Below are 19513 nucleotides of genomic sequence, written 5' to 3'. Positions count from 1 at the left end.
GCAGCCTCCGTCCGAGGCGAGCTCGTGCGCCCCTCGCCGCAGGGCGCCCGCACAGTGCCTTCCCCGCGCCGGGACCCGCCACTTCAGCGGGCTCGCGAAACCGGCTGAGAGCGTCCGTCCGTGGTCCGTATTTTTAAAAAGGAAGTATGAGTGGACTCGAAGTGACACCTGACGTGCGGCGTCCACCAGATCCCGTGGCTTCGGGACTATCTGGGAGAGCGCTTCTAAGCGGCCCCTCGATCCCGGCGGGCCGCGCCGCAAGGATCCGGGCGCGACTTTGGAAACGGAGTGAAGCCCCGGCCCGTCCCCGGAGCCGCGAGGCCCGCTTCCCGGCGCCCCTTGCGGTACCTCGGCCTCAGCCCAGGCCGCGAGAGCTCCGCGGGAACCACATTACCCAGACGCCCCTGCGCCGCGTGCGGCGGCTCAGTTAAAGGGCGTTTCCGTGCGTGCGGAAGTCGTCCGGGAGGGACTTCCGGCGTCTTCCTCGCGGCGGACATTTTGTCGGCTCTTGGTCGAGCCGTCAGAGCGGAATCTCGGGAAGTGGGGTTCCGTTCAGAGGTGACAGAAAGCGAGAAGATTTGGGAGGAGACCCTGCCCCCGATTCCTACAGCCCCAGCGGTGGCAGCGCCCGCGAGCATTCCGCCACCAGGGCCGAGCGATGGCGGTGCCCGGGTCCCGGCCTGGGCCCCCTTCCCGACCCCGTGTGCCCCGACTTTGATGGCGGCGGCGGCTGTGAGGGACCCGGCGTAGGTGGGTGCTCGTTCCCCGGAACTCGACGCGTCCCGCCCCCGTGTCCGGGTCGTGGGCCTCCGAGTGAGCCGTGCCTGTTGAGGTCAGTGTGGCCCAGGCTCCAGGGCTTGTGTGGGTGGCGCCACCACTTCTAAACAGCCAGTGCGACGAGACGTGGAGGAGTGTTACCGGCCGAGCGACTAGCACGAGCGGGGGCTTGGGGGTGCGACAGAGCGCGTAGCGTTCGGGAAACTGGGTGCTGGTAACCCGAGAGCAGAGCGTGTGAGTAGCTGGCATGCCTGCAGGGGCAGGGTGAGGCGAGTACCTTCATTAGGAGGACGCCGGGAGCCGTGGAGGGGCGTGATCTGGTCAAAGATGTTTGAAAATATTCCGAAGTATCGCTCAGCGGAAAACAAGCTAGGTTGGGGTGGAAGTGATGAGGGTGGAGGTAGGGAGACCGGTGAGGGGGGCCACAAACCCCAGGAATGTTGTGGAGGTGGCTGTACCTGAACAGTGGCAGGAGGGGTTGAAGAGTGGGTAATTCGTTAAATTCTGGGGAGGTTTTGAAGGTAGAACCAATGGAATTTTCTGCTGCGTCAGTTATGACTGTAAGTGAAAAAGGGGTTTGAAGGAATACCCAAGTCTTGTTTTGCTTTTCCCCTGAACGTCTGAAAAAATGGAAGTGGGTAAGTTGGAGCAGGGACACCTTTCAGGGGGAGCAGGAGTTGGACTTTGGACGTGGTAAATCCAAAGTGTTGTAACAGAGGTGTCACATGGCCATCTGGAGGTGATGGTCTGGAGTTCTGCTGAGCACTTTGGGCTGAAGACCTCTGAAGAATGAGGCCTCAAGTCAGATTCAGGGAGAGAATATGTTGCTTTATGTGGTCCCTGAGGTGAGAGATTGGAGTGCAAGGAAGAAGGGGTGAACATCTCTAAGATTCCCTCCAGAAAGGAGAGGTCCTGGAATATGAAGGGGATATGGCGGGTGTCATCAGGAGGAGAGGGCTGTAGGGTGTTAGGAGCCTGATGAGAGATGGGGATCAAGGTGTAAACTGCTGTAGATCTGCTACCCTGTGGACTCGGTGTGCCCCCTTAGGCACAGCCTGTGGAGAGGGAAAGTCTGCCAGGCTAGTGGAGCAGCCTCACCCCAAACCAGAGCACTGGTACATCAGTTCCCCCGCTCCCCAGGTGAGAAGAAATAATGAGCATCTCTGATGAAGGGCCACCAGTGTGCTCCCCCTTCAGAGGAGTATGCTCCAGTTAGGCTGGTTTGGTGAAAGGACTTGTGTATACCTGCTAAGTATACATAAGGACGCAGTTACAAATTAAGAATATTTATACCAATGCTTAATAATCAACTGAAGTGTTTGCCTTTAAGTATTTGATTACAATGGAAAGTCTTAATGTTTTCTTAAAACACAAACCCGGAATTTAAAAGAACTTATTACTTCATTTGCACCAAAAACATTTGCAAGTAGGAGGTGACACTAAGGTCTGAGTATCTGAAGTTAGACAACATAAAATCATCCTCACCAAAGGGCAGGGCTTAGGGGAACAGTTTAGCCAGTCAGACCCCATTGTGGTAACCTGCCACTCCCTGCTCCCTCTTCCTGCCAGGTTGCTGTGGTGACAGAAGGGCTTATGAGCCCTACAGAGGTGCGTGCAAAGTGTGGAGGTCCTCAGTCAACCCAGCCCACCTCTCCGTAATCTTGGCAACCCAGTATGGTGAATAGTAGTGTCTTTGGAATCACAACCTACCCTTTTGCCTGCCATTGGGTTTGGGGATCCTGTTGTTACCGTTGGTGTTGTGCCGTGAAAACCGTTCTGGGATCATATGGAAGGGTTTCCATTTCCAGCAAGCAGCGGGATGAACTATGAAACTGTCTGAGGCTCGGAAACCAGCATGCGCAAATGCATGACTTGAGACTGAACTGGTTGTGTTCAGAATCTCAGGTCTCCATTATGTCTGGTGATGAGAGAGCGGGAGGCAGGATTCAGCTCTGGAATGGCAGCCTGTGGAGCTGGGCCTCTGTTCTGAAAGTGGCAGGAGCCATGGAAAGTTTGGAGCAGAGAAGGGAGTGATCTGAGTCTGGTCATAACAGGCTTTCCCTTGCTACACAGTGAAGAAAAGACATGGGAGTGAGGAAAGAGGACTGTTGATGATGGCTGAACCAGACTGGTGGCCACGAGGGTGAGAGACAGTGCTTGGATTCTGGTGGAATTTTTGTTTGTGTTTGTTTTTGTTTTTAAAGTAGGACCAGCCAGGTTTTCTGATGTGGAGGATGAGAGAAAGAAGGGGAAGAGTCAGGGAACACCCCACAGTTTTGGGTCTGAGAAGACATAAGGAAGAATAAAATCCTCAACTGAGATAGTGAAGTTGATGGTGGGAGTAACTTTCAGAGGTAACTTACATCAGGAGTTAGGTTTTGATCATGTTCATTCTTTGATGTTCCAAAGACATCTGAGTTGAGATGTCATGGACACAGGGGTCTGGCGTTCAGAGGAGGGATTCAGATTGGTGACAGCCACACGGGGACGGCCAGTCTGTGGATTAGGGTAGAGCTGTGTGTCAGATTTAGAGAAAGAACCTTGAGTCATGGTGGCAGTGCCATTAGGAGTCTGGGAAGCGGGTGAGCCAGTAGAGTGGAAGTAGGAGTTACCTGAAAGGCAAGCGGGAGGTTAGTCTCCATGGTGGGCGGAGAAAATAGGTCCTGGCAGTTGATGGAGCCTTCTGAGGAGAAAGCAGACACAGGATGGACACGGGTAAAGGAGTCAGAGCAGATGGAAGCGAGACCAAAGCTGGTGCTCATTGCCCTCCCTGTGTGCTTCCAGGGTTGTTGTGGTCCCCTTTGGCGGGACCTGGGGAGTTCCAGCTGGGCTGGCAGATTAGCTCAGGCCTAAATGGGGTCAGCCGGGGGTAGAAGGCCAGTGGGTGTGGACTCTGAGAGTTTAGCGTTAGGTTTAGTGGTAAGCCTGTGACTGATGAGGGTATGTAGCATTACCAGCCAACAGCAGAAAGTGGAAAAGGGCCGACTCTATCTGATAATCTGCCCGTTGTTCGGCATTCCTGAGGTTGAATCGAGGAAGGAAGAATTTAAGAGCTGAGTTCAGAAATACCTATGGCAGTGGGGGCCATCCACTGGTGCGATCCTGGGTGCATTAACCAGTCATTCTCTGGGTGATGCATGCAGATGACGTCTGGGGGTGCCTATGCTGTGAGCCTCCGTGTACGTGATGGAGGTGTGGTCTAAAGAGTGGTGTGTGTGTGGAAGTGAAATCTGAATTCATGTCCTGGGGGCTCTGGTACTGAGGGCTTTAGGGGGAATGTTGAGCTCAAATTTGTGTGTGGGGGAGGCATAAGCTCTGGACCCCGTGGGAACTAGCTGGCAGGAGAAGGGTTGGTGTTTGCCTGCCAGGCCCAGACTCTGTAGTGTCTGTCTGTCTACTTGTGTTCTAGGCTGGACAAAATGATTAATGGGAAATGAGGAAGGAGCAGGCATCAGTCACACAAGGGCCTGCTGTCTTGTCTTGGGGAGCTGGGAAGGAAGGGGAATGCATGTGGATAGACTGGGAATCCTGGGGAGAGAGGCTGCCCTGGCGCTCGGTCATTCCCTTCATGCAGGGTCATGTGGCTTTTGAGGATGTGTCTGCATTTTTCCTGGGAGCTGTGGGGGCTCCTTGATGAGGCTCAGAGACTCTCCTGTCACAGTGCAGTGCCTTCTGTGCTGTGCTCGTACAGCCCTCCTGAAGGCCCTGCACAGCCCAGTGTTCTGGGCTGTGTTCTGCTCTTCTCCCCCCGCTGAGGTCGCCGTCTCCTTCCTAGGCTGGACTGTAGGCACACGCATCACACACACACAGATCGCGCAGGTCCTCCGGGTGCCCGGGCTCGGCTGTGCGCACTGCCTCCTCCGCTCCTCATGCTGCCCAACTTCTGTGGCTCCAGACTTGCCAGGAACGATTTGAGGGTCAGGAGTCTTGTGGTCCGCCCAGTGGGTACCACCCTGCCTGGCCTGTTCTGGGTGGCTGGCCCTGTCTACATTCATGATACCTCTGTGCTCTGGGTTCTTTCCCTTCCTTTTAATTGACATTCCCGTGAGCCTACCTGTGTAATGAACTACAGTCACAGTCACTGCTTGTGGGTCCCATTGGGCTGTTCCTTCAAGACTTTCATTTCGTAATTCTTAGTTTTCTCTCAACCTCTCATGGGTGGGCTGCCCTAGACCAGTGCTTTCCCACTCGCTTGCCCTGTCTGTCTTCTGTAACTTGTATTTTCTAGATCCTCTGTGGTTGCCGAACTGTAGCAGGAGAAAGAACTCTGAGTGCCTGATTGAGATGTCACGACTCTAGCCATTGGAGAAGGGACTAGCACGGGCCTGGTGAATGGGAGCTTGGGGAGGACGTGACTTCAGGGATGGGTTCAGATAGCACCAGAAGCCTGTCCTGTGCCCACTCCTGTTCACTGCTCCGGCTGTAGGCCACCCCTTATTTCTCTTTCCCTCCACATTCTGGACACTTCACACACTTGTAATATCTGTTTTGGTCTGTGACCCAGGACTGTCCACCCTACTCACCAGTGCTCTCTCCTGCTCCTCCTGTAGAGCTCTCTGCTGTTGGACACCGCTGATGTGTCATGAGACACAAATATGTTCTGAGATGGTTTTTGAATACCAGTTACTCATCTTAAAACACATTTGCTACAAACAGAAGCAGACTCACAGACATAGTAAACAATTTTATGGTTATGAGGGGAAAGGGAGTAGGAAGGGGTAAGTTTGGGAGTTTGAGATTTGCAAATGTTAACCACTATATATAAAAATAGATTAAAAAAACAAATTTCTACCGTATAGCACAGGTATTCAAAATCTTGTAATAACCTTTAATGAAAAGGAATATGAGAATGAATATACGTATGTGTATGCATGACTGGGACATTGTGCTGCACACCAGAAATTGACACCTTGTAACTGACTGTACTTCAATTAAAAAAAAAATCAGGTTTCCTAGGCTTGGCAGGGAAAGTGCTCCCCTGTCACCAGTAGCCAGGGCCCTTCTAAAAGTCATTTGCAGGGTGCGAGTTGTAGATCTTGCCTGACTCTCCCTCCTGAGCCACAGCCCAGCCTGTGTCTTTGTCTCTTACAAGGCCTTCCCCATTCTGTGACCCAGAGAGTACAGAACTACACAGCAGCTGTTCTTTAACCTGATCCCAGATCTCTTGTCCTGCCAGCAGCCCTGTGGACTAAGTCCTGGGCATGCTAGACACACATCCCACTGAAGTCAGCATGCTTCTAATGGCAGTTTTCTGCTTTCAGGTAGTTGGCATGGAGTGGAGAATGAAAAGGCACCTCCCGCGCAGAGCATTTCTGTGTGAGTGACACGTGCTCATACGTCCAAGGCAGGTGCATCAGCCCAGATGGCTCACCCTTGTGAGTTATGTGGCCCCATCTTGAAAGATATTTTGCACCTGGATGAACATCAGGAAGCACACCATGGACTGAAACCTTACACTTGTGGGGCATGTGGGAGACAATTCTGGGTCAGTGCAAACCTTGATCAGCACCAAAAGCTGTACAGTGTAGAGAGACTCTTAAAAGGAGACAAAGGCAAGACCTCGTTTGTGAAGAACTACAGAGTTTGTGAAGAACCTCTCCTGCAAGAGAAGCCCTTTGCATGTGAGCAGGAGCAGAACTTGCAGGCCAGTTTGGGCAGTCACCAGCAAAAGGCCACCCGCAGCAGAAGGAAGACAAGGAGCACTGAGAGCGAGGAGGCCTTTCACGTTGGACAAATGCATTACAAGTGCAGTCAGTGTGGGAAAGCTTTCAGCCGCAAAGACACACTTGTCCAGCACCAGAGAATCCACACTGGAGAAAGGCCTTACGACTGCAGCGAATGTGGGAAAGCCTTTAGCCGCAAAGCCACGCTTGTCCAGCATCAGAGAATCCACACTGGAGAAAGGCCTTATGCATGCAGTGAATGTGGGAAAACCTTCAGCCGCAAAGACAACCTTACTCAGCATAAAAGAATTCACACTGGAGAGATGCCTTATAAGTGTGGCGAATGTGGGAAGTACTTCAGCCATCACTCCAACCTCATTGTCCACCAGAGAGTTCACAATGGAGCGAGACCTTATAAATGCAACGATTGCGGGAAAGTCTTCAGACACAAATCCACGCTTGTTCAGCATGAGAGTATCCATACTGGAGAAAATCCTTATGTTTGCAGTGACTGTGGGAAATCCTTTGGCCACAAGTACACCCTCATTAAACACCAGAGAATTCATACTGAGTCAAGACCTTTTGAATGCATCGAATGTGGGAAATTCTTTAGTCGCAGCTCTGACTTTATTGCACACCAGAGAGTTCACACAGGTGAGAGGCCTTTTGTGTGCAGCAAATGTGGGAAAGATTTCATCAGAACCTCCCACCTTGTTCGGCACCAAAAAGTCCACACTGGAGAAAGGCCATATGAGTGCAGTGAGTGTGGGAAGTCGTACAGCTTAAGCTCCCACCTCATCAGGCACCAGAAGGTTCACGCTGCCGGAAGGCTTTAGGGGCGCCTCCAGCACAGCAGGGCCGCGGAAGGGATTACCCTTCGAGAGGGAGCCGTTGATCGGACGTTGAGCTTCATATGTCTGAACCTCGACACAGGGGAGACCCACTCAGGTCCCTTGCCTCATTTGTCAGTGTCAGTGCCCGTGCCTGGAACCATTTCAGCCTGACCAGCCTAGTTACCCTGATACCCTCAGCGGAGGCGGAACTTTGTACCCCCTGCAGTCCCTGGAGGGAAGTATAAGAAATGTGAGTTAATGGGGGTCCGCGTTTCCTCCGCCCTGGAAGACGTGTGGACATGACCCATCTAGAACCAGGAGGTCCTGAGCTGTGTTCCGGTAGCAGAAAAGCTTTACTTCATGGACGTTGTTGGACTCACACGACACTTGGGACAGACTGTTCCAGCCTCCAGGGCACCCAGCCTGGATAACTGCTTGTCTCGTGTTGCTCTGGTTTGTGTGCTAATAAAGACTTCATTATTTAAGCCACCTTTAACCTTGGAAGTTCTTTTCACTGTTTGGAATGGTTTGGAAGCAATTAGGCTTTGCTCAACTGAAGAGGTAAACCGTGTGGGGGTTTCTGGCTTTGCCTTAAATGGAGCAACAGGTTGGCAGAGAACAGTTCTCAGTCCAGTGTTGGTGTTAGTTTCCATTGCTGACAGAGGCTCAGGTGGGAATTCAGGCCGTTGCGGGCCTGGTTTTGTCTGGATTTCAGTTATTAGAGGGGCCAGACATCACCTTGAGGAGGGTGATGTTGTAACAACCTACAGTGTTTGGAAGCAGTATGGCTTGAGTGTCTTGTTTCCACCATGTGTCCCCAGTTCCCCGGCGCCGTTGAGGGCCAGCTCTTCTTCAGGACCTGCCAAGCGCCCTGTGCCCTGCAGGCCAGAATCGGTGCACAGGCCGCTGGCTGGAAGACCTGTGTCCAGGAAGGAAACAGTTGGGACAGAAACACTGGTGTGAATGATTGGGATTGGGGAGACTGCAGCGGACGAGAGCAGGTGTGCCTGTGGACAGACATCCACACACATCCCAGTCCCTGGCTGAGAGGTCAGGGTGTGCAGATGCTCCCCTGATCTCCAGGGCCGGGTCCCTCCTGTGACCAGGGTCCGTGGCGGAGCGAAGGATGTAGTTTTCTTCAAAGAAGGTAGCTTCCCTCAATTTCTGTTCCTGCCTAGGCCCTTCACCTGATGTCCCTGCTGCACGGGCAGGAACCCTGGGGCTGAGAATAGGGGTGTAGTCGGCGTGCGGTGTGCGGCACGCGCCTAACGTGGTAAGCCTCGGTAGACGTGCACACATTGGAAATCATGCCCGGAGACGTGATGCTGGACATCCCCACCACCCCAACGTTACCTCATGCCCCTCAGGATCCCCCCAGTGCCCTTCCTAGTGCTCTCCCTGCCGTCCCTAGGGAACTGTTGATTGAATACAGGTAGATTTCCCTTCTCTAAAATTTTATCTAAGCAGAACCATAGTTTATTTTTGTCTGCTGTCTTACATTATTTTGAGAATCATCTATTGTGTGTATGAATAGTTCATTCTCTATTGCTGAGTAATATTCTCTCTAGATATACCACACATCAGTGTATCTTAACTGATATTTAGCCCCCCCCAGATTCTAAATATTAAAAATAAAGTTGCTGCAAATAGTGTTGGGCAAGACTTTTTATGGACATTTAGCTGAAGGAATTTCTCAACAAAAGTGTTGGAAATGTGGCTTTGTTTTTCTTAGTGATTATAGAAAAAAATATGACAGGGAAAAGTAAATACAGGGAAGAATTATTAAATGGAAAAGATCCAAGACTTGATTTGGGAAATTCTCAGCGCATTTTTAATTGTGAAAGACAACGAAATTAAGACATCCATGGTCAGGAAAGCGTATCCTAGAAAAATAACTGAGGGTGTGGCTGTACAACCTTTCAGCAAATGTCAACCTTGCTGATATTTCAGCAAGATCAAAAGATACTGAGTCTAATTTGACACAACATTGTACAGTGACTATAACTCAGTAAAAAAATGTTTAATAAAAAAAAAGGTATTGAGTCTAATGAGCTTAATTGTGTGATTAAGCAAGTGCCCTCAGTATAACCGGAGAGCCTCTAGGAAGCTTAAAGGTGTTCCTCAGCTGTCTCGGCGAAAGCCAGAGATACGGGTTTATCTGGGGAAGAAAAAAATCTCTAGACCAGCCTCTTGTCTGATGGAGTGAATCTCTGATAGTTACAGGAGACCCTTAACGTTCTTGAAAATTTTATTTTGCTAGGAATGCACTGTGGATCTAAAGAGCATGAAATTGAAGGATGGAGGACCTCCAGTACTCTATGCGTGTGACACTGGCTGAGAAACCTACAGGCTGCAAGCCTTGTTCACTTTCACGAGAGGACACATGATACAGCAGATTACAGTCCAGAAGGGCGCTTTGGGGCCGGTGGGCAGAATCCTGCACCACAGGTGCTATCTCCAGGCCTCGATACCACATGTAGTTTATCAAGCTTGGTTTCAAAATGTCTTGGGACGCGTGGCTCTTTTTCTCCTTCCATTTTCTCCCCCTTTGAAACTGTATATCTTTAAATGTACACATATAATGAATTCTAGGTCTGTTCCACTTTATTTGGGGAATAGAGACCTTGTTTTCTAGCTTTAGAGATCTGCAGATGGAGAAGATCTGTGCCCCAGGGTGGGTTACACCCAGAGCCTCACCCGTGCCTGATTTGAATAATTCGGTGATAGAGCGTATGCCTAGCACGCACAAGGTCCTGGGTTCAGTCCCCAGTACCTCCATTAAAGAATAGAACTGCCAGAGGGCATCATACCAAAAAGATTCCTGGAGCTCCTGTAGAGCTGCAAACGGTCTATGTTATCATAAATGTAGGTGCGTTTTTAATGCAGGTCATTATTTGTACTTTGGAAATGTGATACACAAGTTAAACCATATGCTGATTTTACATTATTTTTCTACTAGGACACATTTTATTTAAGTTGAGTTACCATTGATTTGTAAAATTATGCAAGTTTCCTGTGTACATTACATTTCCACTTCTGCAAACCCTGCCTTGTGCTCACCACCAAAAATTGTTTCCATTTGTCACCATGCAGCTGAGCCCCTTCACCCATTTCACTGCCCCTCCCTCCCCACCCCTCCTCCTCTGGTAACCACTGCTCTGTCTCTGTATCTATGTGTTTCATTTGGTTCGTTCATTTATTTTATTCAGTTTTATTGCTTATTTATTCATTTTTAGTGTATCATGTGTGAATGAAATCATAGTATTTGTCTTTCTTTACCTGACTTACTTCCAGGTGATGTTTTGAATTTAGTTTTCTTGAGTGGAAAATTTTCATCAAAAAAAATAATGTCCATTTAAATAGGTTTTAAAACCCTCTTACACTGCTGGTGGGAATGTAGGTTGGTGCAGCCACTGTGGAAGACAGTATGGAGATTCCTCAAAAGACTAGGAATAGAATTACCATATGACCCAGGAATCCCGCTCCTGGGCGTATATCCAGAGGGAACCCTACTTCAGAAAGACACCTGCACCCCAGTGTTCGTAGCAGCACTATTTACAACAGCCAAGACATGGAAACAGCCTAAATGTCCATCAACAGATGACTGGATAAAGAAGTAGTGGTATATTTATACAATATTTATATAATTTATTCAGCCATAAAAATGACAACATAACGACATTTGCAGCAACATGGATTTTCCTGGAGAATGTCATTCTAAGTGAAGTAAGCCAGAAAGAGAAAGAAAAATACTGTATGAGATCGCTCGTATGTGGAATCTAAAAAAGAAGAAGATAAATACAAAACAGAAACAAACTCATAGAATACAAACTTGTTGCCAAGGGGGAGGGGAGTGGGAAGGGACAGAGTAGGAGTTCGAAATTTGTAGATACTGACAGGCATATGTAGAACAGATAAACAAGATTATACTGTGTAGCACAGGGAAATACAAGATTGTGTGGTAGCTCACAGAGAAAAAAATGTGACAATGAATATATGTATGTTCATGTATAACTGAAAAATTGTGCTCTACATTGGAAATTGACACATTGTAAACTGACTATAACTCAACAAAAAATGTTTAAAAAGGTAGGTTTTAAAGTAGAAAAATGGAAACTTGATACAATGAATTATCTTGATGGTAAAAAGGCACTGCTTCATGAATAAATTTACTATGAAAAACTATTTAAGATCACGAAAGACTTATAAAAGAGAAGTATTTTCTTTATGGAATGAAAAAAAGATCTGGAGCAATAGCTTAGGGAACCCTGAGTTTTGGTCCCTATTTTACTGTTAATTCTGTAGCTGTGAGCAACTAATTTAACTTTCCAAAGCCTCTTCCTCATTTTGATAAAGAATGAACAATACTTTTCAGCTACGTCAGTAACGAGGATGCCCTGTTGGATGATGTTTATTTAGTCCGTTAAGCTCTGTAGGTGGGAAGGCAATGCTACAATATGAGCACAAGCTGTTGCACAAGCTGTTATGAATTGCTTATTTTTTAAAATACGTATTTTAAAAGATACTTCTTTTAGGTCTGTTATGTGTAGGGGACCAAGTGACTTGTCCTTCCTGGTAGATTATAAGCCCCTGAAATGCAGCTTCCATTTTTCATTCACAGTTGTGCCCTGTCTGTTCAAGACCTTGCCTTGACTCTTCTACATGGGAATAATCAGCAAATGTTTAGACTGTAAATATGGATGACGAAGGCTTATAAGTCAGCCTTAAGACAAAGTGTGTGCGTGTGTGTGTGCGCGCATGTGGACAGGGGATGCGTGTGGACGGAGAATGCGTGTGGACGGGGGAGACAGGCTGCGTCAGGAGGGACTTTGCTTTGAACAAGAGCTCTCGACTTTATTTGCCTTTACATTTATTTCCTTCATGATTAAACTGTTTGCTTTACCCTCAAAAAAAAAAATGTAGATGCGATTGTCTACAGACCAACAGGTAGGATCTTCAGAAATATATCACTAGGTAGTGGGACTTGTAAATAGAGTCTCAAAATCTGCTCTGGAACCACCCTGAGAAGAATTAAGAACAAGCCTCCGAAGGAAAAACCGTTGCCAAGTACCTTTACTGAAAGCCCAGTCAAAACCTGGCTGTGAGCTGGCCTTGAGATGAGTTAAGGCCGTGGGACCCAAGGCCAAGGTCAGAGCATGTTTCTAGTGTGCAGTAAATAATTGCTGTACGCATGCGTCAATTATATAAGATTTATAACAAAGAAAATAGAAGTACGCACGCGCTTGAGGTACTCCGTAAGCCTAATGAACAGTGAAATTCACATTGCACACGTGCTGGCTGAGAACAGATAAAAAGCAGGACAGGTGCATCATAGGCACACCTCCCTGTGGCAATAAAGTGTTGTTAACCCCGTGGTGTCTCCTGCTGAAGTCTGTCTGGCGGTATGGCAACTCCTTGTGCATTTTTTCGTTTTGGGGCCGCTCACTTCCTAGAACCCCACATCAGCCCCCCTTGGCTGACACTGACCCTATTTAAACGGATACAGCAAATGCCACACTCAGTGTATAGTTTATCTTGTCTGGTACCCAGTGAAGAATTACTGCACACACAAAGGGGCAGGAATTTAAGACAGCATATTAGCATAGTGAGAAAACCAATAGAAGCGAACAAAAATGACAAGAATGATAAAATCAGCAGACGAGAATGTTAAATAACTTATAAATATCCTACATTTGTTCTTGGCTGTATGGGGAAAACAAGTTGACTAAGAGATGTGGAAACAGACATGGAAATAGACCTATGGAAATTGTGGGGAGTATAATGTAACACCGAAAACATGCTGTGGGGGATGAAAAGCAGATGAGACAATGCAGAAGGAAAAGTTCAGTGAATTTAAAGATGTAGTTATAGAGATAATGCAAAATGAACCACATCGGGAATAAATGGACAAACTAACAGCAACCGTGACTTGCAAGAAAACACCGAGTGGTCTGGCAGACGTGAATTTGGAACAGCAGAAGCAAGAGCACACCAAGAAAGAAAAAAAGAGGAAGGAGAGCTGAGGCATTTCTCTATTTGTTTAGGACTAAACACCAGACAGCAACCATCAGAAGCTAGGTAGAGGCAGGGAAGGGGTCTTCCCTAGAGCCTTCAGAAGAAACACGGCTTTACGGGCATCTTGATTTCAGACCTCTAGCTTCCAGGACTGAAAATAAAATGCTGTTGTTTTAAAGCATTCAGTTTGTGATCATGTGTTACATCAGGCATAGGAAAATAACACATCCACCAACTTGGTCTTACTGACATTTAGAGAATCTCCAACAACAGCTGAGTATACTTTAAGGTTCACAAAGAACGTTCACTGAAATAGACCATATTCTAGACCATAAAAAAGTCAATAAATGTAGAATGATTAAAATCATGACAATATATACTCTGACCACAGGGAAATTAAACTAGAATTCATAAAAGAACACTATCTGGAAAAAAAAAACCCCATATATTTGGGAGTTAAAGAAAACATTGATAAACAATGTTTGGGTCAAAAAAGAAATGACAAGAAAAATTAATATTTTGAACTAAATGAAACTAAACCCAATATATCAAGATTTGTTATTGCTGAGATTAGAAGAAAATGTATAGATTTAAATATTTTGGAGATAAGGAGGTAAGTTAAAAATTTAATATCCAAGTTAAGACACTATTAAAATAAAAAATAATTAAAGCCAAAGTAGGCAGAAGAAAAGAAAGAATAAAGGGCAGAAATTAATAAAATAGATAATAGAAAATAAAGAAAACCAGTGGACTCCAAAGCTGTCCTTTGACTGGATCAGGGTAATTGATAGATTTCTAGGTAGACTGATCAGAATAAAAGAAAAAAACAAATTATCAATATAAGGAATGAAAGAAAAGATGTCTTTACTAGATGTAGTAAAGACATTAAAAGGATACTTTAAACAGCTCTTTCCAACAACTTGACAAAAACTAGAAATTGATGACAAATATTTCTTGAAATACTGCAAGTACCCAGATTCACCGAGGAAGAAATGAGTCATCTGAAGTGCTCTCTACGGTAGACATCGAACTGGTAGCTCAAAATTTCCCCACTGTGATTTCATGCCAAGATGACTTCACTAGTGAATTCTTCTAGACATTTAGGGAAGAAATAATTCCAATTACACTCAAATCATTTTTTTTAAAAAGGATGGAACTCTTCTCAACTAGTTTTACGAGACTGACTTTAAGTTGATACCAAAAGCAGGCAGAACTATTAATAGAAATCTGAGGCCAATAACCGCATGAACGCAGATGCAAAACATTCTTAACAAAATTTGAGAAAATAGAATACAGTGATGATAAAGATTAAACCCTCACCCTAGAGAGGTGATAAATATAATATGTAAAAATATATATGCAATATAAATATATGCCTACACATATAAAAGTATCTTTCCTAAATATATAACTATCTCACTAACTACACAAAGACCAAAATAAGAAAATTTAATATTGATAGAATAGTGTTATATAATCCGAAGATTGTGTTCAAATGTCAGTTGTTTTCTTATCATCCTTTACAACTTTTTTCAAGTCCAAAATGAAATCCAACATCATTAATTGTATGTATTTCTCATCTCTCTTTAGATAGATAGATAGACACATAGATTTTTCCTAAGGGAAAAAACAGCAAGATATTCAGGCATTACCTAAAAATATCATGACTAAATATTTCCTAGAGTTGATGAAGAATTAAATACTCGATTATGAAAGCAAAATGATTCTAATAAAAATCAACAAAAGAATTGATACAACATTGTAAACTGACTATACTTCAATAATATATATATAATACCAAAAAAGTCAACAAAAGAAATTATACTGAAAGAAAATAAATAAAGATTTTTTTAAAAAGAAATTACACTGAAAGATACACCCTTATCAGATTATACTCCAGTGAAAAAAGAAACAAAAATCTGAGGAAGAGCCAGGGAGAAAAGATAGACTGCCTGCAAAGAAATGTCCTCAAACTGAGAGTGAAATTTTAAAAGAAACAATGGAAAATGGAGGAGAGTCACAAAATATTTTAAAGATGTAGAAATAAAATTACTGTCAACTCAGGGTTGCGTATAATTCCAAATGATCCTAGGAGAATGAGAATGATCATGAAAATACATGTAGATCAATATTCAGTGTCTTACTACCAGTGATGCTGTGTAAATAAATTATGTACTTAAGAAAAGTTCCGATGCTAGACAATACTGAGATGTACATAAGAACAGTTTGAAATAAAAGAATACTAACAGCTTTGAAGAATTTAAGAAAAGGGGTTAAGATAATTACTAATTTTAGACAGGGACACTGTAAAGATGAAAGTTAAACTATTCAAGTCAACCTCCAAGAAAAATGGGAAAAGGGTCTTCTACACAAGCGGGGATTAAACTGATTTTAAACAAATCAAAGAGTAGAAAGAAAAGGATAGAAAGAGGAACATAAATTTATAAATTTATGATTAAGGTAAAATACACCACACAAGTTAGAAATTAACCTACAGGGGAGGGTAGAGCTCAGTGGTAGAATGTGCTTAGCATGCACAAGGTCCTGGGTTCAGCCTCCAGTATCTTCATTAAAAAAATAATAAAGTAAATAAACCTAATTCCCCAATAAATAAATAAATAAATAAATAAATAAATAAATAAATAAATAAATAGTTGTCCACAACAACCTCACAGAAATAAAGGCAATGCTAGGAATTTTTAGGAAGGAAGGAATCAATCCAACCCTCACATTTTAAAAATTAAATAGATTGATTTTTTCTTTTAAAAGTCAATGTCTTATTAGACTTGTCCTGACAGAGGTTACACAGGGTTTAGTTGCTCAGGAAGACTCAAGGGTTCAAAATGGGTTTGATAATGAATCTGCAGTTTTTGGCAGGAAGAGAAAATATAGAGCAAAAACATTTAAGACTATCCATTCCAAACACAGGCTGTCTCAAAGCGAAGGCCAGAGAAGCTGGTTGTCCTGCAGCTGCCCTCCTGCTGTGGGTACCTCCACCCGCCAACTCTCTCTCTCAGGTCAGGAACCACCACCGTGCAGACAGAACACTCAGGACCAGGGACCCCTGTCCTGGTCACATCGGGTAATCAGCCCCAACAGCAGAGCCCTGGGGCACTCATCGCAACCAGGCACACATCGTCCACATGGTGAGTATCAATAAACAATGTCAATAAATTCGTAAAAACTGCCAACATTCACCTTGAATTTACAGGGGCCAACAACACTGATAATTCATATGTGGTGTGCTTTGACCATGAGTCCCTGCTGTGGAAGGTACTTTAGCAAAATACCTCAGGCTAGTGCCAGGCCCCCGACTCAGCTCACAGAACTGGCCACCCCTGTGACCCACGGCTTTTTCATGACAAGACGATGATTCTTAATTGGACAGTCACCACTTGCCTTACAACATCATATAATCAGACAATGAAGTGCACAGACTATGCGTGATGCAATAAACAGTGAGTGATTAGTATGAATTTAAATAGACACCTGCAGCATCAGATATTACTAGCACAAGTGTTTTACAATATTTTATTCTAATTTTACAACCACTTTGCCTCCTTGATCTGCGTCTGTCTGTACTTTATGGTATACACATGTTGAGCAATTAAGAACTGTAACCAATTTATTTATTATTAATCAATTTAGATCTTCTACGGGTCAATTCTCCTACACAGAAATTACATCCCCTGGACCAAGAGCCAAAAAACATAGCCACATTGGTATTGTTTCATACAGTCGCAGTCAAATCGAACAAAATGAGTTTTTAAGGATACAAGTAAGCATGAGGAAAAGGGAATCATAAAGCTAAAGGATGAAAATATCTATGCCAGGAAAATATTAACCAGCTTATAGCTGTATTATGTCAAAAAATAATATTCTTTATTTCAAAATTGTGCCATAATGTGGTATAGAGATGATCACTTTCAAGTGATTAGATTCAGTTTGCTGTGAAAACATGGTAATACAATGCCTCATGTATCCATCCAACAGCTTCACTTTGGAAGAGCCCAAGAGATAAAGCTTCCCGGAGAAAATCATCAATCTGAACTTGACCCTGGGGCTGATCAAATCTCGTGTGATTTCAACCACTGATGCTCTGTTTTTTCTTTTACAAACTACATTGTAAATACTATCTTCTCCATAAATAATAGCCCACTCACTTCTTGGCTGAATACACTCCTTGCTTCTTTCATGTCTGTTACTTTTGTGTGACAGTTTCTCAAGAGAATTTTCTGTAACCCTTGTTTTCACATCCTGAACTCTCATTTCATTTTTGTGACTTATGACTGATAAACGCTTTATGAGCTAACTGTTCTCAAATGTATGTATTCAGCCAAGTTTCTTCTCCCACAGTTCAGACTTGTACTCAATTCCCTGTGGGACATTTTCATTAGATGTCTAGTAGTTACCTGAGACAGAGCAGGTTCATAACCAAACTCCTGATCTTCCCTGAAAAACCTACACCAGCTTCAATCCTCTGTCTCCTCCGATTCATATTCCAATTGTAAAGGAAAAGCTGAGCTGGGCCTAGCTCATAAATCTAAGTGTAACAAGTGTTGGATTACTGAGCTGAGTTCTGCTGGACTAACTCGTAAATCTAAGTTAATAATTATTGGTTTGCTGATTCCCTGCTCATGTTTTTTGTTTTTGTTTTTTTGCTAGCCAGCTGGATTTTCAGAGACGTATCTGGCCTTGGAATGTCGGTTTGCTGCCTCCCTGCCTCTGCTTTTGTGATAATGATGCTGCTAAAGCTGTTCCATGCCCATTGGCCAAATACCCCAAGTTTGTAATTAACCCTATAAAACCTCATGCACACGTCTTGGAGGTGCTCAGAGCTTCGGAGCAGAAGCCCCTCTGAGCCCGCAGGCGTAATACATCTGAGTACTCCAACCCTCCGAGTGGTGCTTGTTTCTTGGCTGGCCTGTCAATTCCATTAGACAATTGCCCAGGCAAAATTTCTCAGACTCGCCCTCAAATCCTTTCTCTCCCCACATTTATCACATAGGAGTCCTGTTGGCTTCACCTTCAGAATTTACCAGGATTTGACCACTTTTGACCATCAACCCTGCTCTCCCCAAGTCAGAGCTACCATCATCTCACACTCAGAATCTCCGAAATGGTTTCTGGGCTCCCACCGATGGTATCTGTTCAACGAGCAGCTGCGCCCCGCTCACTTCTGGTCTAGGCTCCCATTTCCCCTAGAGTTAAGCCCTAACCCTGATGGGAATTCTCAGCGCCCGCCCGTATGAGGGAGCAGTGCTGCCCCTCTGACGTTGTCTCCCCAGCCTCTCCTTCTACGTGGCGTGGCTTTAGAAGCATCACCCTGCTTGCTCTTCCCCGGACACACCAGGTAAGCTCTTGGCCGCTGGGCCTTTGTACTGGCTGTTTCTTCTGCCTGGAAATAAGATGTACACATGGCTCAACCCCTCACTGTCCTCAGGTCTTTACGCAAACATCCTCTAACTTGTGGGCCGCCTCCCCTTACCACTCCAGTACCACTGTCACACGTCCCCACCGCCTACAGCACACGCCACTGGCCCTCATTGTCCACAGTGCCATCACTTGTTAGCAGAGTAATAAAATTATCTTTCTGTTTGTCATCCTCAACTAGAATGTGAGCTCTAGAAAGCGAGATTCTCTGCGTAATTGGTTCCCTTATCTATTTAATCATCCAGAAAAGAACGCGGCACAGCGCAGCCCACGAGTGCGAGGAAGGGAAGCATGAGCGGCGCTACCCGCTGGCGCCCTTCCTGCTGCATTCTGTCTCTCGCTTGCTTCAGGGCTGCTCGGGTACAGGTTTCCTGGGAGTGAAAAAAAAAGTCTGAGGAGTGGAATAAAAGAGAGCATGCGCAGGGGCCAAGCACGGGCCGGGCCCCGCTGCGCCGCCTTGGGCCTCAGAGCTCCGCGCCCCCCCACGGCCCCTCGCCGCCTCTCAGCCGCGCGGAGCAAAGCTGCCCGCCCGGAGCTGGTTCCCCTGACCCTCCTGAATGACTTCACTGATAACGCTGAGCGCTGCCAGCCTTCTGCACAAGGCACGAACGTTTTTCAGAGCGAACCTGCGACCCCCGGGCAGACACCGCCAGCGTCAGAACAGGTGGAATGACAGTCACCGCCCAGCGAGGAGCTGAGCTCGCCGCGTGCGGACCCTTTGCGCCGCTTCCCAGCCCGCGCGGGCGGCCCTGCAGCCACCGTGCTGGCCGCAAACGTCCGCTTGGTACGCGG

At 45.7% G+C, this 19513-nt stretch overlaps 1 protein-coding gene across 3 annotated transcripts; it reads left to right on the top strand.

Moving 5' to 3' along the window:
* The first annotated feature begins 451 nt into the window (after positions 1-451).
* ZNF134 (zinc finger protein 134) lies at positions 452-7769 on the top strand. 3 transcript variants are annotated; one of them, XM_032485454.1, is made up of 2 exons: positions 452-750; positions 6039-7769. In XM_032485454.1, exon 2 carries the CDS (start codon positions 6140-6142, stop codon positions 7274-7276), a length of 1137 nt encoding a protein of 378 aa, XP_032341345.1. In that variant the 5' UTR covers positions 452-750; positions 6039-6139; the 3' UTR covers positions 7277-7769. The 3 variants fall into 3 exon arrangements, with proteins under 3 accessions (XP_032341345.1, XP_032341346.1, XP_032341347.1); XM_032485455.1 differs by having other exon boundaries at positions 452-832; XM_032485456.1 differs by lacking the exon at positions 452-750 and adding an exon at positions 880-1011.
* The last annotated feature ends 11744 nt before the right edge of the window (positions 7770-19513 follow it).

Source organism: Camelus ferus, chromosome 9, assembly GCF_009834535.1.
Source record: "Camelus ferus isolate YT-003-E chromosome 9, BCGSAC_Cfer_1.0, whole genome shotgun sequence".
NCBI lineage: Eukaryota > Metazoa > Chordata > Mammalia > Artiodactyla > Camelidae > Camelus > Camelus ferus.
This window is presented reverse-complemented; position numbering and strand designations above follow the sequence as displayed.